This window comes from Saccostrea cucullata, unplaced genomic scaffold (genome assembly GCF_032062105.1).
Source record: "Saccostrea cucullata isolate Sc308-1 unplaced genomic scaffold, CSIRO_AGI_Scuc_v1 ctg647, whole genome shotgun sequence".
NCBI lineage: Eukaryota > Metazoa > Mollusca > Bivalvia > Ostreida > Ostreidae > Saccostrea > Saccostrea cuccullata.
In genome coordinates, this window is record NW_026919238.1 from 55,418 (window position 1) to 83,194 (window position 27,777).

The 27,777-nt window shown below is 33.8% G+C and overlaps 2 protein-coding genes across 2 annotated transcripts; one reads left to right on the forward strand and one right to left on the reverse strand.

The window, feature by feature from the left end:
- Positions 1 to 678: 678 nt before the first annotated feature.
- On the reverse strand, positions 679 to 27,760 carry LOC134282961 (cysteine sulfinic acid decarboxylase-like). Its single transcript, XM_062765389.1, has 20 exons — positions 27,606 to 27,760; positions 27,165 to 27,292; positions 26,541 to 26,692; positions 26,113 to 26,244; positions 25,648 to 25,842; positions 25,135 to 25,308; positions 24,472 to 24,629; positions 23,808 to 23,939; positions 22,183 to 22,376; positions 15,209 to 15,454; positions 14,938 to 15,028; positions 14,591 to 14,697; positions 14,372 to 14,487; positions 13,975 to 14,109; positions 11,597 to 11,778; positions 5,198 to 5,276; positions 4,823 to 5,022; positions 4,518 to 4,569; positions 3,124 to 3,213; positions 679 to 2,733 (listed from the first exon to the last, which is right to left on the reverse strand). Exons 1-20 carry the CDS (start codon positions 27,728 to 27,730, stop codon positions 2,560 to 2,562), a joined length of 2,862 nt encoding a protein of 953 aa, XP_062621373.1. The 5' UTR covers positions 27,731 to 27,760; the 3' UTR covers positions 679 to 2,559.
- Positions 17,343 to 18,497, forward strand: LOC134283024 (replication factor C subunit 2-like). Its single transcript, XM_062765451.1, has one exon. The coding sequence runs from the start codon at positions 17,369 to 17,371 to the stop codon at positions 18,419 to 18,421; it is 1,053 nt and encodes a 350-aa protein (XP_062621435.1). The 5' UTR covers positions 17,343 to 17,368; the 3' UTR covers positions 18,422 to 18,497.
- Positions 27,761 to 27,777: the final 17 nt, after the last annotated feature.

Below are 27,777 nucleotides of genomic sequence, written 5' to 3' on the forward strand. Positions count from 1 at the left end.
TTTCTTGGAACTCCCAGCTCTTACATATGTTGCAATAGCCAATATATCTTTTGAAATTTAACTGGGAGTGTTCTGTAGATGTGCAATAAGGTTTTGGAATGTTCCTTTCCTTTTTTTATTGAGGGGGGCAATTTAGGTTAAAATAATGTTCTTTTTTTAAAAGCATGATTCGGATTTCCCCCTGATCCATTTACAAATTTTGCAGCTGTCAATTATTCATCTTTTGGAATATATGTTAGGATGTGTCATAGACAGGGATAGATGTGCAATAAGATTTCAGAATTTTCCTTTTCTCCAAAATGGGGGAGGGGGGTAAAGATGGAGTAGGGTTGGGATTCTTCTGTACATAATATATTAGTCAACTCATCTCTTACATGCAACATGTTTATGATTAAAATCCAATGGTTTGCCATATTGTAAATTTACATAAATTGTTAAACCCACCTGTCCCTGCAGTCCCTTCAAGATGTGATATCTTAAAATCACTGCAAGAATTTTATAAATGAATGAAAGTTATTCTAAAAATTCCTTTCAAGATATATTTAAATTGATCTTTGATACACAGATGGTGCTAAGGGATTAACACCCCAATCAGGATGGATAAAAGTATACATACTAGCCTTTGACTACAATCATGACAATAAATACTTTATATATAACAAAAGACCATTAATTTCTTTCTTTTATTCTGGTAACAAAACAAGATGCATAGAGAATTCTTGCAGTCTGAGAAATCAACAAATGAATATAAGAAACACACTAATATAATCAAAAGATAGTATAGAGATACATGGACCTTGGCAGACAAACATCAAATCAAAACTCTTATAGTTTCTATCCAATTTGTATGGAAAATGAATATTAAAATATGTTGTTTTTGTTAATCTGATCAATAAACCATTGTTTTTGTTAATCTTATAAATAAACAATGATACATTAAGTACAATGTAATTTCCATTCTGAAGAAAATTTTCTAAAGGCAATTCTATGAAAAGTTAAAATGATGCTATTCATTTTGGAAATATTTAGAGCTAGTTGTTTAAAATGCCTTCAACATTTCCAAATCACTTCAAAAGCAGAATTTAAAATATAAAATGAATACTTCATGTATTCATCAAAAATGTCTAATGCACATTTTGGTCAATATCATACATGTATATATATATATCAGTATAAATAATAAATAGCACTGAGGACATATCATTCTAAGAGGTATAGATTAATATTTTTAAAAATGGCAAAAAAAGACGGCTGCTTCATAACATTTTGGTTGTATAAAATTAAAGCAGTAGGACTCATAATGTATGAAATATAACATACCGGTAATATTCTGAGGTAATAAATAGATATACAAGTAGGTTTATCTAATTTCTCAAAGCAAATATAAACGCACCTCAGAAAAGCAGAAAAAACAATATAAATTCCTGAACAGCAGTAAAATAATAAATACAAAAGCTTGTATACACTTCCTTTGGTGTTATTCTTGTTTCAAACATATTTTTTTTTCTAACATTGTCTCATTACTACATGTTTCAAACTTGTTTAACTTATATTCAAGCCAAACATATACTCACTGGTACGTGTGTACTTGATTCAATGTTTAAAATTTTCCAGAGTATCAAGTTACTTTACATAAAGCAAGCTGGTAACAAAGAGCTAAGGATGGACAATTTTGCTTTGTTATAAACAAAATTTGTGATATCTATTTAGTTTACAATAACAGTACATTTATATTGTAACGCCAGGCAAATGAAAATCACTGCACTGCAACTGTTAGCAATAAGCATCAATGCACCAGAGGTATTCACATGAATACATGTATAAACAGTATATGAAGTATAATAAAAAAAAATCAAAGCAGACTTTATCAAGCTGCATAAAATATAAATAATATGAAATTTCAATACATATAAGCACTTCATTTCCTTTTAAAATAGAAAGCACTTTTGCATCAAATTAATATATTTGAATACTGTTATCGTTTTTTTCTTCTGTGGACTCAAATTTTTGCACATTTTAAAAAAAAACTTCATTAATAGAGGATATTGATACTTTTTCACCATTTCAAAATTGATGATATTAAGAATAAATGTTCATGAGTTTAATTTTTATGGAAAAAGTGCAAAAATTATGTCCATCTGGTAAGAAAAGAAAGGATTTGACATGAACACAGCATGTTAAATACAAAACATGGTTATAGGCATCAACAAATTTCATTCTATAACAACTATAATTTATAATTTCTGTATACATGTACATACATATGAATATGAAAAATTTTACTTATATAAGTAATATTTCTTTTGGAATTCCAAAGTTTTGCAATTTCACACAAGCTTCAGTTAGGAAGGTGCAATGTAGATGAAGTTTTCTTTTTCTTGATTTTTGCAATCAGTGAACATGATAAGTTGTGCTTATGAAATGGAGAACCACAAAACTGATGTTTAATATATGGTCCAGTATATGTCCTTCTAATTATGCCATTATTCTGATAAAAGATCTGACTCTTGACTAGCTATGTACAAAGCTACAACCTTTTCATCTTACTACTACACATGACTATAAATCTTTTCCAAGCCTGTCAATTTCATCAACAACAAACTGCATGTCGGCTTTGTTTGTATCCAGATTAGACACGATCATCCTGAAGAAATTGACGCGGTCTCCGTCCGGCTGGTATCCTATTAACATGGTCCCGTCTCTTGTCATTCCCTCCTTAATCTGAGGGGCAACCTTTAAAAGACGATACAAGTTTTATCAGTGCATTATTGTATACCGTAAAATGATTTTTATTTTTGGAAAACTGCAATTCATTATGTGTAACTGAAAATAAATTAAACCATATTTAACAATCTCCCATTACTACCTTTACAACTTCTGAAACACCCTTGACTACATCAGATGGCATTAGCCATATAAATATTTTTTAAAAAGTGTGATTAACATATAAAAGAATATACTATTCAGACTTTCTGCATAGTGAGACATCCTTTTAATTTCAATTTTTCTCATTTATTTGTAAAAAAGTATGTCACCTCCACATTTGTTGGTATTTTATAAATCATTGAAAGAATAAGTATACTTCTGACGAACTAAGAAAGTTTAATACAGGTCAAAGGTTACCTTTCCCAGTCTCTGCCACCAATCAGCATCTCTCTTCTGGTTTCTCATACTGACTGGAATGTACCAAAAGCACACATTGGTGCACTCAGGCTGAAAGAAACAAAGTGACAAAAAATAAAATATAGCATATCATAGTTTGTTGACAATTCAGTGAAATTCTCTGCTCACTTAATGATAAAAATACAGCATAGCTTAATTTGTTGACAATTCAGTGAAATCCTCACTTAATGACAAAAATACAGCAAAGCTTGATATTTGTTGACAATTCAGTGAAATCCTCTGCTCACTTTATGACAGAGAGTTTTAAGGGGAGACAGGACACATGTCACACGACTAAAAAGACATATCACGTCATAATCGGTGATGATTTACATGTTAAACGTTGTTAAAATCAACAGTTCTTGTGTAATTTTATTCTAAATTCTAAAATTGTTTTTTAAACATTTAATTTTAGAAATAATTTTTAACAAAATATTTAAAGATCTTGCCATTATTTAGATATTGTGAAGTTGCCCATTCTACACATTTGTTTCTCTATACCCTGCAGTCTGACGTCAGTGACGTCATAGACGTCGTGTTTGAATTCTCAGTGCAGCGAGATCAAGTACACACACCCGTCATGATTAGTTTTATTTCATAATAAACAGGTCACAGTCAATGTATCGTGATGAATTTCTGAAGCAGATTTTTTAACATTTAATATTTTTTCGTGTTTATAGTAGCAGAGATTCTCTCTATTTAGATAATTTTGAATGTTTATTTTCGTGTGACGTCACAATTGATTTCCCGCACTCGGAAAATACAAACGTGAAGCGTTTTTATCATGCTGACGTCTAATTCAACGATGTCCTGTGCGATATTGAGGTAAGCTTCACCCTGTGATATTTATGCAGTAAATAATTACGATGAAGGACTGACATTCAATCGTAAATTTAGAAATATTTATTGACAGAATTTTTTTCCAAATGAGGTTTTTGTCGTTGAAGCTGCCTTGAAAAATGCAGAAATTATCCCACCCAAATACTATATAAAATTAAAACAATTGCTTTCAGATAATTTAAACACTGAATATTATGAAATATTTGAGTATATAGTGTTATCTATCATATTTATCGTTTTTGCGTAAAAATTCGCATTATGGACTCCGTTATGGGCCCGTAAACATGAAGTATCTAAACTCCATACAAACTCTAAACAGGGCGGTATTTGTGGGGCGATATCTTTTAAATAAGTCAAGAAATCCCATGACAGGACCATTTTAAAATGTAAGGTACATATTAAATTAGTAATGTAAAAAATACGAAAAAAATTCATTGACAGGAATTTTTTCAGCTAAAGGTCCTGTTCCTCCTTAATATGTCCTAAAAAGTAAGCAACTGCATGCACTGCCTTACCTCGACAACTAATTCAAATCCTTCCCTCTCTCTCACAAGTTTGGCTAAATATCTGAAGAAACAAGAAATCATATTTGAATTACTAGAATCTACTCTGGATTGCTTTTGTCCCTTTTTTCATGAATATTTGTACATGCATTTTAGCACTTTCTAAAGAGAGACAGGTTATCTGCAGACTTCAAAAATCTATTCACACGTTGTTCACATTTAACATTTTTTGCCTAAGATCCATGGTTGTAAATATACAACAAAATTTTGGTTTTATACTACAACACCTGTGTAACTCACAAACATAAGAAACATACTTTGAACATTCAAATAGATTATCAATATCCTTCTGGAAGCCTTCGTCTCCTTTGGCTTTCCACATCAACCATAACTTGAGGGAGTCATTCTTACGCCCACACTGTATGGACTTGTCCCCTGTATCATAGGACACATCATAGAATTTGTCTTGTTGGAACAGGTAGGCAGCATTGGCTGAATGGCAAGCGGGTAGGAGGTTCTACCAAAATTATCAAGAAAGAAATACAATGTACTGTGTGCGTCTGCCTAAAAATTAAGTTGGCACCTACACTGTACCATAGGATGTTGCTGATCTTGAATTTTAATTAAATCAGTTTATACAGAATTTATTTTTTAAAAACACACATACAAAAACTTTGAAGTAAGGTAAGAACCTTGTGTCTTGTGAGGAAAGCAGAAGATTGGAGAGGGGCTCCCATCATTTTATGTGGGTTCCAAGTCATGGAGTCTGCTCTGTAAGGTAAATCATCACATTATGTTTCCATGAAAATAAAATCAACATATTTGATCTTATGTTCCTTTCAGCTTTACTGTAGAAAGAAATCCATGCACAATATTAATAAATGGGTGATATCCTAATCTGGAAAATCTTGTTAAGGTCTTCCGTCTTCACGGAAGACCTTATAGTGATTCTACTGTTTCTTATTATTATGTCGCCCCGAACGAAGTCGGGGACGACATATTGATATTGTACGCATGTTTTTTTTATCCAGGCTGTTTCTCGGAGATGGCTGGGACAATCTTCCTGAAACTTTCCTCAAAGGACGATCACTTGTTGTAGTTGTGCAGTGAGGTCATTCAGTTCCAATATGTCTACCGTTGCCATGGAAACCTGTAAAAAGCGACGAATTTTGTCCGAGAGTGTTCTCTCTGGTCCCTTAAACGTTCGTCATGAAACTTTTCTTATTTTAATGATTAGTATCTGTAGTTCTGCAACTCGTATTTAAAATTTTCATATAATCGATTATTGCCATGGAAACCAGGTGAAAGTTAAAATTCTTTAATTTCGATTTTCTCAATAACTACTCAGGCAATCGTTTTGAAACTTTCAATGTTTATTCCTTGCAATGTGTCAAAGTGATTTCTACTTTCAAAATAATTGTAATGAGTCGCTCACGGTTGCCATAGAAACGAAACAGAAAAAAAGATTCAGATGTACACATGTGTTCTCCAAGGTCTAGGTCAAAGGGTCAAAGTTCGTCATATCCAATAAAAGTTCTTTTCACAAGGATTACATATTTGAAATATGAAAGCCCTAGTACTTACCGTTCAAACGTTATGGCTATTTACTATGTTCAAGACGACCCCCCCCCCTTTTTTTTGAAGCACACAGCCAAGTAGAATGCACAGATATAACATATACAACTTACAAGTAACTTTTTAAAATCTTCATTCATAAAATTCAGCTCCCGTCATGTGATATTTTGCCATCATTCATTCTCCTTCTGTTTTGTCTCTTGAATTTATAAATATTTTATTTTATCTATATAAAAAAAAATATCGATTGTCAGCTGCATTTATTATCATTTCGCGTTTTCTTGTATATCTATCACTTGTATATTATTCATTTCATTAGATAGTGCAAGTATAAATTAAAAAATTGGTACGTCATTTCCATAGTTTTTATTCATTCATAAATTCTTTGATCCGCTCCTGATGGTTCGCAAAGCCTTGATCACCACTGTATACAAAACATTCATCTCGCCGAAAATGTTCATGATTCCGCTAAACTGAGAAAGTTCACACATGATTTATTATCTCATAACACACATCAGCTCTCTGCAATGCAGAAATGCTCAAATTGAAGGGGAAAATTCAGGAGTTATTGATGAGAAAAATTCAGGAGTTATTATGTCGCCCCGAACGAAGTCGGGGACGACATATTGATATTGTACGCATGTTTTTTTTATCCAGGCTGTTTCTCGGAGATGGCTGGGACAATCTTCCTGAAACTTTCCTCAAAGGACGATCACTTGTTGTAGTTGTGCAGTGAGGTCTTTCTGTTTCAATATGTCTACCGTTGCCATGGAAACCTGTAAAAAGCGACGAATTTTGTCCGAGAGTGTTCTCTCTGGTCCCTTAAACGTTCGTCATGAAACTTTTCTTATTTTAATGATTAGTATCTGTAGTTCTGCAACTCGTATTTAAAATTTTCATATAATCGATTATTGCCATGGAAACCAGGTGAAAGTTAAAATTCTTTAATTTCGATTTTCTCAATAACTACTCAGGCAATCGTTTTGAAACTTTCAATGTTTATTCCTTGCAATGTGTCAAAGTGATTTCTACTTTCAAAATAATTGTAATGAGTCGCTCACGGTTGCCATAGAAACGAAACAGAAAAAAAGATTCAGATGTACACATGTGTTCTCCAAGGTCTAGGTCAAAGGGTCAAAGTTCGTCATATCCAATAAAAGTTCTTTTCACAAGGATTACATATTTGAAATATGAAAGCCCTAGTACTTACCGTTCAAACGTTATGGCTATTTACTATGTTCAAGACGACCCCCCCCCCCTTTTTTTTTGAAGCACACAGCCAAGTAGAATGCACAGATATAACATATACAACTTACAAGTAACTTTTTAAAATCTTCATTCATAAAATTCAGCTCCCGTCATGTGATATTTTGCCATCATTCATTCTCCTTCTGTTTTGTCTCTTGAATTTATAAATATTTTATTTTATCTATATAAAAAAAAATATCGATTGTCAGCTGCATTTATTATCATTTCGCGTTTTCTTGTATATCTATCACTTGTATATTATTCATTTCATTAGATAGTGCAAGTATAAATTAAAAAATTGGTACGTCATTTCCATAGTTTTTATTCATTCATAAATTCTTTGATCCGCTCCTGATGGTTCGCAAAGCCTTGATCACCACTGTATACAAAACATTCATCTCGCCGAAAATGTTCATGATTCCGCTAAACTGAGAAAGTTCACACATGATTTATTATCTCATAACACACATCAGCTCTCTGCAATGCAGAAATGCTCAAATTGAAGGGGAAAATTCAGGAGTTATTGATGAGAAAAATTCAGGAGTTATTATGTCGCCCCGAACGAAGTCGGGGACGACATATTGATATTGTACGCATGTTTTTTTTATCCAGGCTGTTTCTCGGAGATGGCTGGGACAATCTTCCTGAAACTTTCCTCAAAGGACGATCACTTGTTGTAGTTGTGCAGTGAGGTCATTCAGTTCCAATATGTCTACCGTTGCCATGGAAACCTGTAAAAAGCGACGAATTTTGTCCGAGAGTGTTCTCTCTGGTCCCTTAAACGTTCGTCATGAAACTTTTCTTATTTTAATGATTAGTATCTGTAGTTCTGCAACTCGTATTTAAAATTTTCACATAATCGATTATTGCCATGGAAACCAGGTGAAAGTTAAAATTCTTTAATTTCGATTTTCTCAATAACTACTCAGGCAATCGTTTTGAAACTTTCAATGTTTATTCCTTGCAATGTGTCAAAGTGATTTCTACTTTCAAAATAATTGTAATGAGTCGCTCACGGTTGCCATAGAAACGAAACAGAAAAAAAGATTCAGATGTACACATGTGTTCTCCAAGGTCTAGGTCAAAGGGTCAAAGTTCGTCATATCCAATAAAAGTTCTTTTCACAAGGATTACATATTTGAAATATGAAAGCCCTAGTACTTACCGTTCAAACGTTATGGCTATTTACTATGTTCAAGACGACCCCCCCCCCCTTTTTTTTTGAAGCACACAGCCAAGTAGAATGCACAGATATAACATATACAACTTACAAGTAACTTTTTAAAATCTTCATTCATAAAATTCAGCTCCCGTCATGTGATATTTTGCCATCATTCATTCTCCTTCTGTTTTGTCTCTTGAATTTATAAATATTTTATTTTATCTATATAAAAAAAAATATCGATTGTCAGCTGCATTTATTATCATTTCGCGTTTTCTTGTATATCTATCACTTGTATATTATTCATTTCATTAGATAGTGCAAGTATAAATTAAAAAATTGGTACGTCATTTCCATAGTTTTTATTCATTCATAAATTCTTTGATCCGCTCCTGATGGTTCGCAAAGCCTTGATCACCACTGTATACAAAACATTCATCTCGCCGAAAATGTTCATGATTCCGCTAAACTGAGAAAGTTCACACATGATTTATTATCTCATAACACACATCAGCTCTCTGCAATGCAGAAATGCTCGAATTGATGGTGGCATGTCAGATTCGTTTTTCGGTAGAAACTTTAAAATGAAAGTGAAAGAGGGAAATTTCAGAGTTCTCACTGGCGTTACAATACACAAAATAATTCGGCTGATCTTCTTCATAAATTACATTTCCCAAGCTTTTATCAAAGGAAAGATACTGCCAATTAACAAGTGTGAGGCTCAGTTCAGTACATCTGCCAGATTTCTTTTATGCAAGTCTGCAAATTGAGGAACTTGTAATTTTCCTGCACTACTTTCTTCTCCTACCGATTCTAAAAATAATGAGTGGGATGTACCGAATTAAGGTCTTCCGTTTCCAATGGAAAGGACTGATATAACTCAATGGTTGTTCAAATTTAGCTTATGGACTTTTGTTTTAGTGATGATAAAAATGAAAGTCTTGTCTAATACGGGGCGACATATGCTATTGCTTGCAATAGCAGACTTTCTAGTTATTATTATTATTATTCTTTTTATTATTTTTTTGACTTTTTAATTTTGTGCACGCGATTTCTCGAAGTCTACTGGATGAAATGACGTGAAATTTTCAGAAATGATGTGTCGTAACATGAATTTTATATATCCGGGAGATTTTTTGGAAATTCGCTTCCGGTGCCAAGTTACGGACAATTTCCTGAAATTAAAATGACATTTTGTCCGCGATTAAACTCAAAAACGGTAAAAGATATCAACATGAAACTTTCAAGGATTATAGATCGTGATATATACCATCCAGGACGCGACTCTTCGTTCGTCGTCGGTACTTCCTGTCGTTAGGACAAGCGAATTGAAAAAAACGCATTTTCTAACTTTTTTGTTTTTCAATATTTTTTATTAATTTTTGGAATGATAATAGAGACTCTTTGATTGATGCTTACTATATAAGTTGTTTGGATATTGATATGTCTGAACTCTAGATATTAACATTTGAAAATCTGAAGCGGGACCAAGATGGCGGCTCTCTCTGTCAACTCCGCCATTTCGCGAGTAGGGGTTTATGGAGGCAGCTAAGCGTTTGATTAAACGATTCTGACATAAGGATACATGAAATGTAAAAAACTACCTAGACTCTCACGTAGTAGTGAAATGGTTGGAGGAGTTACTTCCCGTTACTTGTTTATATTATAATAGATAATCAATGTAAATATTGTAATTAATTGGTCAATTGACAAAAGAATTATACAAGTAATATTGATAAATGATGTTCTGTTAGAAAATAATAATAGTGTTGCCAAAAGAAAGGCAGTCTGTAGTATTTTATCAATATGATATCTGATAACTTATGATCATTGATTAAGTTGAAGTACAAGGGGGCAGTACAGCCAATTGGCTTGTGTCTTCACTTTGGTACAGAAACCAATTAGTGTTTCGATCAAATCCGATTGTGCAAAGTTGCCGTAGTCAGTGACTAGTTAAAATATAGCTGTGTGACGTTAGCTATAGGTTTGTCATTAGGACAGAGAAGCTCTCACAAAGTTAAATACTGTGTAAGTATATTGTAGCTACTTGGCTAGAGTTATATAGGCAACTTGGTAAGCAGTAAGACACCAGGCAGGTGTTAAAGGCTAAATCAAGAGGCACCAGGCAGGTGGCTGTTGACTTATATAGTCAGTTGTATGGTGAGGCAATTGTCATATGGCACCAGGCAGGTGCCGGTATTAACTGAAGATATATAAGTGTTCAAAGCACTTAGGTCATTTGATTTAAAGACACCAGGCAGGTGTCATATTATTATCTGTAAATATTGCATTCAATCATATCCCCAGTAAAACTCGGTAATCCCAGCACGGACCTACTGACCGCTAAGGTCCGACACGTTACAGTAGTAAGTTGCAATTGAGTGTCAATCTTAAAACTTAATTTCCGTTTCACTGCTTTAGTGTAACTGGGCTAGATACAATATGTAATGTGTATAATGTGTTACATATACTTTCTTAACGTCGAAATAAAATATAGGCGCTAAGAATGTTTTATTTTTAAAATTTAATTGAAGCTATGATACCTATTTAATAGATCAGTCAAAGGAAAGGCGCGAATATTTACTCGTGGCGTTTGGCGCGAAATAATGAATGCTTTTTATAATTCTTAGACAGGTGAACTGTTGCAAAAGTATACACAAGTATGTTAAGAGCAGTACTCCAAATAGCTTAATGGTTAGCGCGTTGAGGATAAAAAAGTAAAAAAAAAAAAGCGCATTCACGTTGGCGACATGGGTTCAATCCTCCTTGTGACCAAAATTTTGAATCTCTTTTCAGCTCGATTTTACGTGGGTTTCTTTTCCTAAAACGGACGGAAGACCTCTCGTTGCTCGCAACGAGATCGTATCTAGTTATTTATGTAGTTGTAAATATCATAAGTTCCTTAGAGTTCAAACTATGATTCAAACATGATTTGAGTACCTATCACAACAAAATTTCAAAACAAGGTCACAGAATCTTATTTTTGAGTTTAATTACCTGTTACATATGCATAGACTGGAAAAGGTCAATGGTCTTAAACTTAATAGTATCTAGCAATGGAAAGCTTATACAACAATATTGCCTGTCCATATAAAATCCTTCGAACCTTTCAATGCCTTTCATCAGACCTCGCTGATTTTTGGAGACCAGAGCACTGCCACCCCAGGCTCCATCTACATGCATCCACAGTCCATACTTCTCGCAGATGTCTGCTATCTTATCCAGAGGATCATACGCCCCAAAAACAGTGGTACCTGCAGTTGCATTCACAAGATAAGGGACCTTACCCTGTAAAATTAAATTTACTTCCATAATATGTCCCTATAGTGAACTTTTTAAACTGTTTTCCTATGACGTACATATATTTTGCCTCCAAGTTATTACCCTTAGCTGCCATCTTATATGGCAAATTAGCGAATTTTCCTCTTTGAGCAACCAATTTTAAACATGCATGCAAGAATTATTCTGGGGAAAATATTTACAATCTTAAAATAAGAATTATAGAAGCTTTAACAAACATATACCGTATAAATGGAAATTTTAGCGAGACGCAAATTTAGCGTTTTGTCCTTATATTTTAATTTTAGATAATATTTTATTTTTTATAATGTGATGTAATTTTAGCAATTAAAATGGTCATTTAAGAACCTATTACAAATAAAAAGCAATCAATTTTTAACAATATTCAATTTTAGCGATCTCGGCACCCTCGCTAATAATGACAAAACTAGAACTGTCCAAATGGGACAAAATACCCCCCGCTGGGTTTTTCAGAAGTGCTAAATCATGAATATTTTATGGATCTAAGAGAAGAGAGAAATGCTAAAACATTTTTAGTGCAACTGGAAACAAAGGTGCAGCCTAACAAAAATATAGACTACAGTAAATATACGGACCAGACACGAGTTATGAACTTTTTCTATCAGTGACTTTGAATTGGTATAAATGACCTTAGTTCAAAGTCATGACACAACCTCAGGTCATAAGCAATGTTTGTGTGAAGTAGTAGATTCAAGTTTTTCCATAGTAAAGAAAGATATGGACGGGACACAAATTATACAATTTTTCTTCCAGTGACCTTGAACTTCCCCAAATGACCTTGACTCAAGGTCATGACACATCCTTAGGCCATGAGCAATCTTTGTGTAAAATGATAACTTACCAAGTTTATCCATAAGAAAGATATGGACCGGACACGAATTATAAGATTTTTCTTCCAGTGACCTTGAACTTTCCCAAATGACCTTGACTCAAGGTCATGACACATCCTTAGGCCATGAGCAATCTTTGTGTAAAATGATAATTACCAAGTTTATCCATAAGAAAGATATAGACCGGACAAGAATTATAAGATTTTCCTTCCAGTGACCTTGAACTTTCCCAAATGACCTTGACCCAAGGTTACGACAAATCCTTAGGTCAGGAGGAATCTTTGTGTGAAATGAGAACCTACCAAGTTTATCCATAAGAAAGATATGGACCGGACACGAATTATAAGATTTTTCTTCCAGTGACCTTGAACTTCTCCAAATGACCTTGATCCAAGGTTATGACAAATCCTTAGGTCAGGAGGAATCTTTGTGTGAAATGAGAACCTACCAAGTTTATCCATAAGATAGATATGGACCGGACACAAATTATGAAATTTTTCTTCCAGTGATCTTGAAGTTCCCCAAATGACCTTGCATCAAGGTCATAACACCCCGCATATGCAATCTTTGTGTGAAATTAGAACCTACCAAGTTTATCCATAAGAAAGATATGGACCAGACACAAATTATGAAATTTTTCTTCCAGTGACCTTGAACTTCCCCAAATGACCTTGGGTCAAGGTCATGACACACCCTTAGGTCAAGTGCAATCTTTGTGTGAAATTAGAACCTACCAAGTTTATCCATAAGAAAGATATGGACTGGACACGAATTATGAAATTTTTCTTCCAGTGACCTTGAACTTCTCCAAATAACCTTGAGTCAAGATCAGGACACACCCTTAGGTCATGGGCAATCTTTGTGTGAAGTAGTAGATTCTAATGTTCCTCCGTAAGAAAGATATGGACCGGACAAGTTTGCACAGACAGACAGCTGGACAGACGGACGGATGGACAGACAGACGGACAAGGTGATTCCTATATACCCCCCCAAACTTCGTTTGCGGGGGGTATAATTAAATCCTCGCTAAAAACACAGTTTATACAGTATTCATAAGAAAAATAGGGTTATCTTTACCTCAGTAACCAGTTCAACTTGGTTGAATAATGAAGGGATCTGCAAATGTGGACCTAAAATATGGCGGCCATGGGGAATAACTATTGCTTAATTCACCCCAATGGAAAACACTCTTTTATTAATACCATATAAATGTATTATTTTACCTCCTTTAAATATATTGCTTTGTGAACATGAAAAGGTTTTGGTCAATCGCTTTGATAATGTTGAATATTTACTGAGGAATTTATAAAAACTTTAAAATAGCAACACTTACCTCTGACTGGGCTTGAAGAATCTTTTCCTCTAAGTCCTTCACATCCATCTTTCCTTTGTTATCTGACTTGACACTGATAAGATTTTCCAAGCCAAGACCTAAAAATGCCATCCCTTTTTTCATGGAGTAATGACCCTAAAAAATAATTATGTGTTTACCACATGAAATAAAATCTATATGATGCTATATAATGTTTAATTGAATACACTGGACTTTTAATAGGGTTGAAAAACCTTTAAAGGGAGACTAATCTTTATAATCTTAAAAACATTGGTTTCTGTTTTATTAATACTGCTTGCAGAAAAAGTATGATGGTTTTTTTTAATAGAACTCTTATTTGAAAATCAACAATATTTTTCTATATTTTGGAAAGACAAAATAATAAAGCTAGCTGTACCTTTTCTGAAGTCAGCACACAGAGTCTTGGTAACCCATACACCCCTGTCCTTTTGACATCTGGGAATCTTTTATAACGAGCCACGTTCAATGCATACATATTGGCAATAGAACCTCCTACAAAAGAAATATTCACTTTCATGGATAATATAAAGGTAAATTCTAAACAAATATTTAACAATTTTTAATGCTATTTATTATTCTAGAAATCTTTTTTTACCTGGACAGAAAATGGCATCCCCATCATTGAAGCCAATGAGATTCAGCATTTTTTGTAGCAGAGCTTTCTCCATGACAGTGAACACTGGTGACACCTCAAAAGTGTATCTGAAATTACAGAAACATTAAAAAAGTCTCCAAATTCATAATAATTTTGTGTGTACAAAGATGCATTAATTTTTGCCTCCCTAACACAAAGTCATGTGTAGCACAACTTCATGTACATGTAGCTGCCATTAATTTTAAAATCCAAATTTTGTTTTCATGGGCCATCACCTTTCTTGAACTTTTCCAACCAATTTTCTCTACCTTTATAAATCAGATTTTGGTAATATTTTGAGTACTTACACACTGGTATTGAGGGTCTCTGTTAACCAAGCCCCTCCTAAGCTGTATTCATCTAGTCCTCCAAACAACTGGTTAAAGAAATGGGGGTGGCCTGAAATAGTTAGTACCCAGTTATGTTAATTACTTGCGAAAACCCAATGTTGTATTTGAAGGGGATATTTGTAGTTCAGATCAGGCAGTTTATCTGACCTTTTTTCAAGGAGTAAATCTGATTTTGTGATATATTTCAAGAGAGCCAGCTTGTTAGAAATTATTCAAATAATAGAATCACCTGTTTTGACACTGTATCTAATAACATCTTGACAAATCTGCAGAAGTCTCTCATCTGACGTCTGTTTCTCCAAAGTCATGTCCAGCATGGCTTCCAGTTCCTTGGGATGTTTGAATTCCACGACTTTAGAGTCACGGTTCTTCATGGCATCATAGCCATCTTTGACCATCATCTTGTACAACTCGTCCAGAAACTGGTGCTGACTCTCGGGCTGTGAGTTACCATTACAATGACCATTTGACACACCTGGAAAATAAAAGAATATCAATGATGAGTGAGTGTTTTGGAAACAGCCAATCCAAAGATTTTTGAAATAGAAAGTACAGTGTAATTACTTAAGCCCAAATAAAAGTTGCTATCAGACAACCTCCCCACACTGCAAAACTAGTATAAAAACCTCCAAAACTAGTCATGATTTTTATGGCAGCTTATTCCAGAGTTATTGTGATCAACAGAAAGTATGTGTTTAGTGTACTGTCATTGATCGACTGAGTCTCTTCTTAAATGTTTTTTAAAGTCGAGAGGACTTTTAAGCAAGAGCATGATAACCTTATAAGTTCAAAATGGTGTATTAACCTACATGTATAGGGGCACCAACAAATTTGTTAGAAATTCACACCCCTAGTTTATTCACCTGTAATGAGATACCTATTTTGTTTTATACAGATTGGTCAAAGAATGTCTCTAAAACGGGCGATTAGTGGAAAAATTCTATCAACTGTAATGATGACTTAGGCCTATATTAGGCTGCGACTTGGCTATGGATCTTTTTTTTTTAATTAAAAAAAAATATAGCAAATCAAATGGTAAAAATGTGGGAATTAAAATACCCATAAAACATTATGGAGTGAAAGGTATATAGTTGTGTGGCTTTCAGCCAGTTTCCTCCTATATGCCAATGAGTTTGTTAAATTTGGCTGTGACTTACAGCACATCTAATTTCTATTTATTGTAACAAATGGTTTATTCAGTAGTGAGTATTTGTAAAAGTTATTGTAATGTACCAGCAATCAATCAGTCTGGTATTGTGTTGAAATACTCATGTATGACTATATGACAGTTTATGGAGGAAAAATAAAACATATTTTAATACCTCTCCCATTACAGTTGATTGGATGCTGGAAAGTGGAGATATCTCCCTATAACAGTGCAGCACAGAAAATCTAACACCTTGAAGTGCTAATTTCTTGCATTATAGGATCTGTAGCCTTATGGTAAAAGAATGATATATAAAACCATACTGAAATCTAGAAACCTGGGATCCACCAACAACATGCTATATATCAGACTGATCAAGAACCGACAAAGTAAGAAAGTTTGAAAATTAAAAACAACCAATATTGATAAAAAAGAGTAAAAAGAAACATAAAGTTACCGTTTGTACTTTGTGACATGATGTACTTTTCATGCAACGCAAAACAGTTGACACTCTCACCGCTGTCGGCTTTGGACAATCTTGGGGATTTCGTTTAGGTCCCAGTGCACTTTTATGATCGGACAAAAACGGAAAGACCGAAAACTCTAAATTTTCATTGAATTACTGTGTTTGATTCTAACATTTTCTTCAATGTATTGGATTTGATAATTTTTATTTTTGTTTAAATTGTTATCCTTCGCTGTTTGCAGTATAACCGCAAACTGAAATTTGAAAAACCGAATTGCACCTTTTAGTTCTTACCGTTATCCATGATATAGGTCACAGTTATTTAGGTGATGGAAAGTTACGAGGGATTTTCCTTATTTCCAGTGTTCTAAAAATAGAAAACTTAGTACACTTAGGGCAACACAATGTTAGAGGATATCACAACAATTCAAAAGCAACCAATATCAAACTATTCTAACAATATTTTAAATGGTTTTGTGAAATATGCATTAAAACCCTTAGATTTCTTATCAACAGCTCTCTTGCTGATTCATGTTTTGAAATGATCCCTATATTGCAGTAGAGTAGGTTGTACATGTTTTATTCCTATTCAGTATTTATTTTTAAAAATTAAAAAAAAAGCTTATTTTTACAAAAAATGAACAAAATAAAGTTTTGTCTACAAACTACAATAGCAACATTTCTCACATGGAACTGAATTTCGTGGTGGAAATACTTACGAACATTTCTTTGTATGCATTATTTAAACGCGTTGTCACCGGAATCTATTTTCAGATATGGCGGGAAAAATGGCAGATCAAGAAATGGAAATAGATATTCCTCCAACAAAGACAGCATCAAAATCTGGAGGATCTCATCAACATGAACAGCCGTGGGTTGAAAAATATAGACCGATAAAGCTGCACGACATAGTTGGCAACGAAGAGACAATTAGTCGCCTTGAAGTTTTCGCCAGAGACGGAAATGTTCCAAATCTGATTATTGCAGGTCCTCCTGGAACTGGAAAAACCACAAGTATATTATGTCTTGCCAGAGCAATGTTGGGACCTTCATACAGAGATGCTGTCCTAGAAATGAATGCATCAAATGACAGAGGTATTGATGTTGTGAGGAACAAAATCAAGATGTTTGCACAGCAGAAAGTTACACTGCCCAAAGGAAGACACAAAATTATTATTCTAGATGAAGCAGACAGTATGACGGATGGAGCCCAACAAGCTCTGAGGAGAACTATGGAGATCTATTCAAAGACCACTAGATTTGCATTAGCCTGCAATGCCTCGGAAAAAATCATTGAGCCCATACAGTCACGGTGTGCAGTTTTACGATACTCCAAACTGACTGATGCTCAAGTGTTGAAGAGGCTGCTGGAAGTAACTGAGGAAGAATCTGTTAGTTATACTGATGATGGCCTAGAGGCCATAGTCTTTACAGCCCAAGGAGACATGAGGCAGGCTCTCAACAACTTACAGTCAACATTTCAGGGTTTTGGACATGTTAACAGTGAAAATGTCTTCAAAGTTTGTGACGAACCACATCCCATGTTGATTCAGGATATGCTTCAACACTGTGTTAATGGCAATGTGGAGGAAGCTTACAAAACTATGGCACATCTCTGGAAGCTGGGATACTCAGCAGAAGATATAATCACCATTATCTTCCGAGTATGCAAAAACCAGAATATCCCAGAATTCCTGAAACTTGAATTCATTAAAGAAATCGGATATACACACATGAGGATTGCAGAAGGTGTTCAATCCCTGTTACAGATGTCAGCTTTGTTAGCAAGACTGTGTAAAAAATCTGCTATGCCAGGAATGAAAGGATAACACGTGAATGATAAATAAACTTCATAATTTTTCATAACTTTGAAGAGGTTGAATAAAATTAATATAATAAGCTTTATATATTGTAATTGTTATATTTATGTACTATGATAAAGTTTTTAGCTCACCTGAGCCGAAGGCTCAAGTGAGCTTTTCTGATCACATTTTGTCCGGCGTCCGTCTGTCTGTCTGTCTGTAAACTTTTCACATTTTCGACTTCTCAAGAACCACTGGGCCAATTTCAACCAAACTTGCCACAAAGTATCCTTGGGTAAAGGGGATTTAAGTTTGTTCAAATGAAGGGCCAAGCCCTCATTCAAGGGGAGATAATTGGGAATTAATGAAAATTTGGTGGCATGCTTTAAAAATCTTCTCAAGAACCACTGTGCCACGAAAAATGAAACTTGTAGGGAAACATCCTCTGGTAGTGAAGATTCAAGTTTGTTCAAATCATGACCCCCGGGGGAAGGGCGGGGCCGAAATGGCCGACCAAAGTTTTACATAGAAATATTTAAGAAAATTCTTTAAAAATCTTCTTCTCAAGAAAAGCAAAGCCATAATTGATCATTTTAATTTTGAAACTTCGTCTCAGGTAGTGTAGATTCAACTTTGTTCAAATCATGACCCCTGGGGGTAGGGCGGGGCCAAAATGGCCGACCAAAGTTTTACATAGAAATATATAGGAAAATTCTTTAAAATCTTCTTCTCAAGAATAGCAAAGCTATGATTGGTCATGGGACTACTTTTGGATTTAAGCTTTTCAATAATAAACCAATTCTACTTTTTCCTAGCCACAGTGCTCAGGTGAGCGATGTGGCCCATGGGCCTCTTGTTGATATTTATGCCTCCCTTCGAAGAAGGGAGGGCATATTGCTTTGCTATTGTCCGTCCGTCTGTCGGTCCATTTAGTTTCCGTTCATTTTCTTCACAACCGTAGCACATACTGAAATTAAATTTGGTATACAGGGTTATCAGGTAAATATCTAGGTCAAGTTCTGTTTTGGGTACGATCACACCATTTTTGACAGAGTTATGCCCCTTGGACTTAGAAAAATTCCACTTATTTGCAGTTTCCGTTCATTTTCTTTGCAGGGGTTGCACAAATTGAAATGAAATTTAGTATACAGATTTATGAACTGAATATCTAGGTCAAGATCTGTTTTGGGTGTGATCACACCATTTTTGACAGAGTTATGCCCCTTGGACTCGGAAAAATTCCACTTATTTGCAGTTTCCGTTCATTTTCTTTGCAAAGGTTGCACATATTGAAATGAAATTTAGTATACAGATATATCAGATAAATATCTAGATCAAGTTCTGTTTTGGTTACGATCACATCCTTTTTGTTAGAGTTATGCCCCTTGGACTTAGAAAAATTCCACTTATTTGCCGTTTCCATTCATTTTCTTATCAGAGGTGGCACATATTCAAATGAAATTTAGTATACAGAAGTTTCAGCTGAATATCTAAGCCAAGTTCTGTTTTGGGTTCGATCGCACCTTTTTTCTCATGGTTGAAGAACTGACGAGGGGGGGGGTAATAATAATTTTACCGATGTATAGAAAACAAAACTGCGTTATGCTTGTGTCCCCTCAATAATAACGTCCTAGAGGAGATATGATGCAACCATTCTTGGGAGAAACATCTATATATCCGGAGCTTGGTTGGTGGTTCATAAAAAATCATGTACTTATAGAAAGTGAACATGTGTTTCCATTTATCTAAAATATCATTTTTCAAATTCGAATTTAATTCGAATATTAATTAAAATACTAGTAATAAATAAAAGAAATATACATGTGCATGTAGATAAAAAAAACATAATGTATACATGCATGTATAATAATGGATCAAATCATGTTCTAGTTTTTTGTTTACGAAGACGTGTTCTTCAAGCACGTGTAGATCTATTTCGCCAGCTCCAGTTTTGTGAACGGACATTTTCGTATACTTTTGAATAATTTTGACACATGTTTGCCAATTATTGAAATCCTAGTACTGAGTAATTTCATGCAAAGCAGTTTTAACCTGGAGAGAAGGACCATGTCCTCTTCCAAAAAGGAGATACATGTACATGTATTAATGGGGATGGATATTGGTAACTTTCCACATGGAAAATATCCTGTGTCTAAGTACACCAGTTCTCAAACACACTAATTCAGAAAGATGTTTGTAAAACACTTATGCCCCCTCCCCCAAATGATTTGAATTTTTCCAAGTCCAAGGCGCATATCCAAAATGGCTTGATCATACTTGAAACAGAATGTGCCCTAGATATTCTTATAATAAATCTGTATACCAAATTTAATTTCAATGTGTGCAACCTCTGCGAAGAAAATGAACGGAAACTGATGTGGACCAATAGACAAACAGCAGCAGAGCAATATGCCCTCCCTTCTTCGAAGGTTGGCATAATAAAATACAGAATGTAAATTTGAATTCTCATTTCTGGATATTTTTGGTTGTAGAAAAGAACCTGTCTGTGCTGACAAATGATTGTCATCATGTTACTCTCACTGTATCCAGTTTCTCAGCGTAGCTCAATGCTTTTACAGGACAGACATGCAAACGAGGAATTCAATGCTTATCAATTAATAATCCTTCTTAGAACTTAGAAAATGGGCATCAAATTCATTTTGGAAGATTTACAAAAAAAAAATGACAGACGAAATCATTGAATATTTTATTCAAAGCAAATTAATAATGAAATTAAGTTGGAATTTTTACTACCAGGGTAATAAGTATCATTGTCTCATTCATTGTCATTAATATTGACTCCTGTAAATCTCTAAATATTGACACTTCTTCATTTATAAATATTTAATTTTAAATTAATAGAAAGGTTAAGTAGATGACCTTGTACATCTCTGTGTGGCTAGGGATATCCCATAATTTACTGCACTTTTTGAATACCGCATTATTCTACAGGTTGTACACAACAGTATTCATAAACTTGTACATGGAGGTGAGAACTTTTGCTTCTTCAACTCAAATAATTATTGTAGAATAAACATTTTTCAGGTGTTTGGTATGAAGTTATAATTTATTACATTCACACAATGTATCTTTTTTAATTAAAGTCCTTGAACTTTTTGACTGGATTGTAAAGTGACTGTAACTTGTTGAAATGACGTTTTACATGTACCGGTACACATGCAGTTTGTTAAACAGAACATGATGTTAGTTAAGCATACTTGTAAAAACAATTGTAGGCTAACTCATACAAGTAGACATATGTGGTCAAATGCTAAACCTCTCTAATAAGAAAAAAACATTCATACTTATGTGATACATAAACAATAATTGATGATTTTGTTAAATGTATACAAAAATGATACTGATAATCCACCCAGACATACAAAAATAAACAGCCAAAAAAAATTACCATTCAAGAATTAAATTGCAAACTTTCTTTATTTTCACTTTGTGAATTGCAAAAAGTAGCACCAAGTAATAAAAAAAAATTAAATTAATATATATCACAGACAATTAGGTAATTCCAAAAGTTATATACATGTAATTATAAAGTAGAAAATAGGATTCTGAGAACCAATTAGGACAGGATTTCATTTATTTATTACATATAAAAGTATTGGTTAAAATGTTACCCCTTTTTCATTCTCTCTCTCTCTCTCTCATATACACATTTCTATGACTGTGTAGGTCAAAACCAAACCTGAGCACTTCCAAGTCACTTTCTTCCAATTAAATCAACACAATATTGCATATGATATGGATATAAAGTATGAGGTAAATATATTGTTACAAATTGAAAGTATTTTGCACTTTATCAGCAACCATTTTTGCAATAGCTAAGGAGGAAGTGGCAGCTGGTGATGGTGCATTCCGTACATGTAATATACGAGATCCCAGTTCTCCGCCTCCTACGTCAAAAACGAAATCGTCCACAAGATTACCGTCACGATCCAAAGCCTGGGCTCTCACCCCTGAAGGACCTCTGTACATGAGCAAATTTAGACTGGTTAATACAAACCTACACTGGAAAAATCTGAGTTATTCTTGATGTATTTAGAAATGAAGCCAAAATCCATTGAATAGAACCTTGACAACTCCAAATGTAACATTCTGAAACTTGCTATACAAGTATGTTAAGGTTTTTCTCAATAGATATTAAGGAGGAACAGGACCTTTCGCTGAAAAAAATCCTGTCAATGAATTTTTGTCGTATTTTTCATATTACTAATTTAATATGTACTTAACATTTTAAAACGGTCCTGTCATGGGATTTCTTGACTTATTTAAAAGATACAAAAATACCACAATGTTTAGAGTTTGTATGGAATTTAGATACTTCATGTTTATCGGGAGAACGGAGTCCATAATGCAAATTTTTATGCACAAACGATAAATGTGCGAATGACAAAAAACTATATACTCAAATATATAGAATATTCATTGTGTTAAATTATCTGAAAGCAATTGTTTTAGTTTTATATAGTATTTGGATGGGATAATTTCTGCTTTTTTCAAGGCAGTTTCAACGACAAAAACCTCATTTGGAAAAAATTCTGTCAATAAATATTTCTAAATTTATGATTGAATGTCAGTCCTCCATCGTAATTATTTACTGCATAAATATCACAGGGTGAAGCTTACCTCAATATCGCACTGGACATCATTGAATTAGACGTAAGCATGATAAAAATGCTTCACGTTTGTATTTTCCGAAAACGAAAACATAAACATTCAAAATTATCTACATAGACAGAATCTCTGCTACTGAACACGAAAAAGTATTAATTAAAAAAAAATCTGCTTCAGAAATTTATCACGATACATTGACTGTGACCTGTTTATTATGAAATAAAATTGATCATGACGGGTGTGTGTCATCTCGTTGCACTGAGAATTTAAATATCTATGACGTCACTGACGTTGATTTACAGGGTAAAGAGAAACAAATGTGTGGACTGGGCAACTTCACAATATCTAACTGATGGCAAGATCTTTAAGAATTTTATTAATAATAATTTCTAAAATTAAATGTTTAAAAAACAATTTTAGAATTTAGAATAAAATTACACAAGAGCTGTTGATTTTAACAACGTTTAACATGTATATCATCACCGATTGTGACGTAATATGTCTTTTTAGTCATGTGATATGTGTCCTGTCTCCCCTTAAAGGTACAGCATTCAGAGCTAATTTATTAAACTATTCACACTAACAAATCAATATTTTGAATTCTTTGAAGCTTTGTGATAAAAGTTGTAAATTTTGTTATTTTTAATCTCTAAGTTATTTATACATTGAGATTTGACCTTCAGGACAGATTTAGGAAAAAGTAATTACTAAATGACAATAATTTTTCAGGCAAAGTCAAACAAAATACAAGAAAAAAAATTGAATAAACACTAATTTCACAAACCTTGTAACATCTGATACTTTTAAGGATGGCACATATCTCTGAAGCAGTTTGACCTGGGCTGCTATGTTAAAACCTCGGTACATCTCCTTTATTCCAAATCCTAAATTCCTTATGGCTAGTTTTCGAAGACCCCTAAAGCAGAATAAAATCAACTGACATTTTTTCCAAAAGTAATACATTGAAACCTGTCTAATAGTCCGACATGCACTAGAAGATAATTTTTTTGTCAGAATAAACGGTGTCAAATTGTACAGTGTAAACAAAACCATGAAAAACAGTAAAATGGGAAAGAAATTTAACATAGGATTTCACAGTGTGAACAGGTGTCGGATTCGATAATTTTCACTGTATTAGCATCTAATTCTCTTGATAAGAGTAATTTAAAAGTTACAGATTGTAAATTATTACACATTCTAATGGTACTTCAATATAAATATTTTGTAAAGTACAGCTTAATACACTAAACAGCCAAAGGAAATAATATCAAAAACATTTCTTAAAGTAAGAACTCATAATCCCTTCAACATCTATCAACTTTAAAACTAGAAGCTCATATGAAAGTCTTGAAAGTAGCCTGAGCATCATAAGCTTCTCAAAATATGACTACTTCATTTTCTGCAAACAGTGATACATGTATAATCTCTTCGTAGACAAATAAACTGACCTAAAAGAAACAGCATCTCTAGCATCCTTTGGACTAAAATCTGTGAGACTGTATCCTTCTCTTTTGAATGCCAGCACTGCATTAGGGCCAAGCCAGACATCTCCATTTATTCTGGGTGTGAAATGTACTCCGAGAAAGGGAAACAAGGGATTGGGAACCTGCAATAGTCATGTACCAGTATTTGATTAGAGAATCCATTACTTTTTAATGCTTACAAAGTCTTACATGTAGTTTGAAATACTGTAAACCAACTTTTATTCGCGATGACTTTATTTCGCGATTTACCACGGATAAACTAGTTCGCGACGATTTATTTTTGCGATCAAGCCTTTTTGGATCTGTTGTTAATAGACACATACACTTTAAGGACCGGTTCGCGGCGAGAATTATTCGCGATGACGAGGCTCTCGCGAACGTCGCGAAAATTTCTCGCACGCGAATAAAAGTTGTTTTACAGTATGCATAAAAGATATATTTTCCCTGATTCGATTCCCATGTCACCCTAATGAAATAGCTTTCCTTCACTGATTTTGTAGAGATTTCTTTAGGATGCTCATAGTTCTTTAAATGGAAGCTTTCCAGTGTTTGACAAACCATTAGATTCAAAGCTTTATTTAGAATTTTAAAATAATCATCCTCATCAATCTGTAATTAGAGACTTACAGGATATATATTTCCATTAACAAGGTTAGTCTTTTCAGGTTTTAACAATAGGTAGTCTCCCCTGAAAGGCACTATTCTGGGTTCCCGATCACATCCAGATAGTTCAGCTAGCCGGTCAGAGAACAGGCCACCACAAGTAACCACGTATTTACATCTGACCTCTCTTGATTCACCCTGAGAAATTTATTTTTAAAAAAAATCTTAAAAACTTTATTCCTCAGAAATTTTTTTGCATTTTCATATAATATTACATGTATATTAAAAATTCAAAGAGAAATATATTGTCATGTGTTTCTCCCCTCTGTTGATAATACAGTGCAAATGTATTTTGAAAATTTTCAAACATTTTGTTACATTTTTAAAATTTAAATCAGAGAGTTAAAAAAATTTCAAGTTAATCACACATCATATGAAATCAATTCAACTGAATACCAAATCAAAATTTCATTTCAAGGGAGCATTAAGTACACTCTTAGTTTCAGAAGAGAAATGTATATGACCAAATATTACCACCTTATTGTGACCACTGCCTCTGATAGTAACTGGATAGTCAATACCGTGTCCACTCTCCTTGGTCACTGAGAAATCTGTCACCTCAAAGTCCGTATAAATATGTCCTCCTAGCTTCTCAAAAGTATGACCATATGACTGGGTTACCACTTTGTAGTCAATAATTCCTGTATGTGGGGAGTGTACTGCTTTCAAACCCTGAAACATTTCAATTGTAAGAGGCTAAGTGCAAATGAAACCAAAATTACTACATGTGTCTCTATTTATCATAATTATTTAGGTTTTGCCTCAATGAAATTTTAGAGCCATATTTCTTTTCATTACGTTGCTGAGGAATTTCTCTTTTGATCATACATTTAATAAATGTAAAATATAATATATTTACTTTTAAAAATACTTTAACAATTGTAATGCAGCATACAATTACAAGCATAAGATTTTATTTCTAATCACAGGGACAAGTAGTACCTCACAATTTGGTTCTATTTCTCTGATCTCCTTTGGACCCAGCATTCGTAAATCTTTGACTCCATTTTCATTTCCTCTCTTCAGAAGACCTTCTAACCTTGGAATTTCTTCTTGTTCTACTGCTACAATCAACTGCAAGATACATCAGGAAATTGTTTATAAATTAACTGTCCACTGGACATGACCTAGGATAATCTGATTTTCATATATCATATCATGAAGGAAGTTAAGAAAATATATATATTAATTGAACATCAGTTTACTATTAGGTATTAAGATACAAGTATGTTAAAAAGGATATATATATTTTTTACAATTTATATTTTTGCAAATTTATGAAAGATTTGAAAAAATATTCTTATATTGGGTATATTTAAGAGTTATCTCCCTTTCACTGCAGCCCAGCACAATAACCTGAATGTAATTACCTTTCCACATTTGTTGTAAGGAATGTTATTTTTATCACAGTAGTCATAGAGGAGCTCCACACCCTGGACACAAAGCTTGGCCTTCAGTGACCCCGGTGTGTAGTAGATTCCAGCGTGGATGACCCCGCTGTTATGTCCACTCTGGTGGAATGCTGAAAATAATTAGGGGAGAAAAGTGTACTGATGAAAATGTAGCAGGAGAAGGCTTGAGTGTAACTTAGCTATTTGTTTGTAGTCATTTATTTACCTTTTTTCTTATTTATAAAAAAAAATTAGTTATATCTATAGTGTACTACATGCCTACATGCCTTTCAAACAATAGTGAGCAAAATGCCACTCACATTGCAAAATCTTTAAAAGAGTTGTGATGAACACAGGGAAAAGCAAACCTTTTCATTTTTTAAAAATATATCAGGAAATGTATACTAAGTTAAAAAATTTCTTGAGGAAGAAATATCAAAAGTAATTTATCTCTTTTTAGATTAGAAACAAGTATGATGTGATCTTGAGAAAACAAGAATGGGTTGAAATCGGTTTTATAATCTAAATGTCTATGTTATTATTTTATCAGAATTATTAAAATTTTGTATCACTTCTTCCATGAACATTGTATAAAATTCTTACAAATTTCTTTTTCCTTTTCTAGAACCACAAAAGACAGGTTTGGGTGTCGAACTTTAATTTCCCGGGCTGTTGCCATTCCAACAATACCTCCTCCAATGACTGCAACGTCAAACTCTCCCCCATTCTGACTGCATAAAAATGAAAGCAAACAAAATTGTAATTGTTAAGTAAAGAGAATAGGGTGTGTCAATATGTAGGTCACTTATCTCTGATCTGTCATCTACTTCCATGTGTTGATTCCAGAACAAGACAACTATTTTTCTTAGTAAAATCTGAAAAACTCGCATTTTTTCTCGATGTTTATGAAAAATTCATTTTCTAATAGCAACCAATAGCCCAAAGATTGAAAGTTCACCAGCTGGTCAGGTGACAGTGGAAGGTTCACTGAACTGCTGAAATAAGTTCTCAACATGCATAACATGTCATTAATTATACACTTACTTATGTGCATATCGCTGATGTCTATGCTTAAAACTTGACACTCTATTTTTATTGCAAGAAAGTGCAGAAACACTAGGAAAATGCCTCTGACAGCAAACTCGGGCAAACTTCATGGGCGCAGCCATATTGCTTCTCGTGCAATCACGCGTGGCGCAACGGGACTTTCCGATTT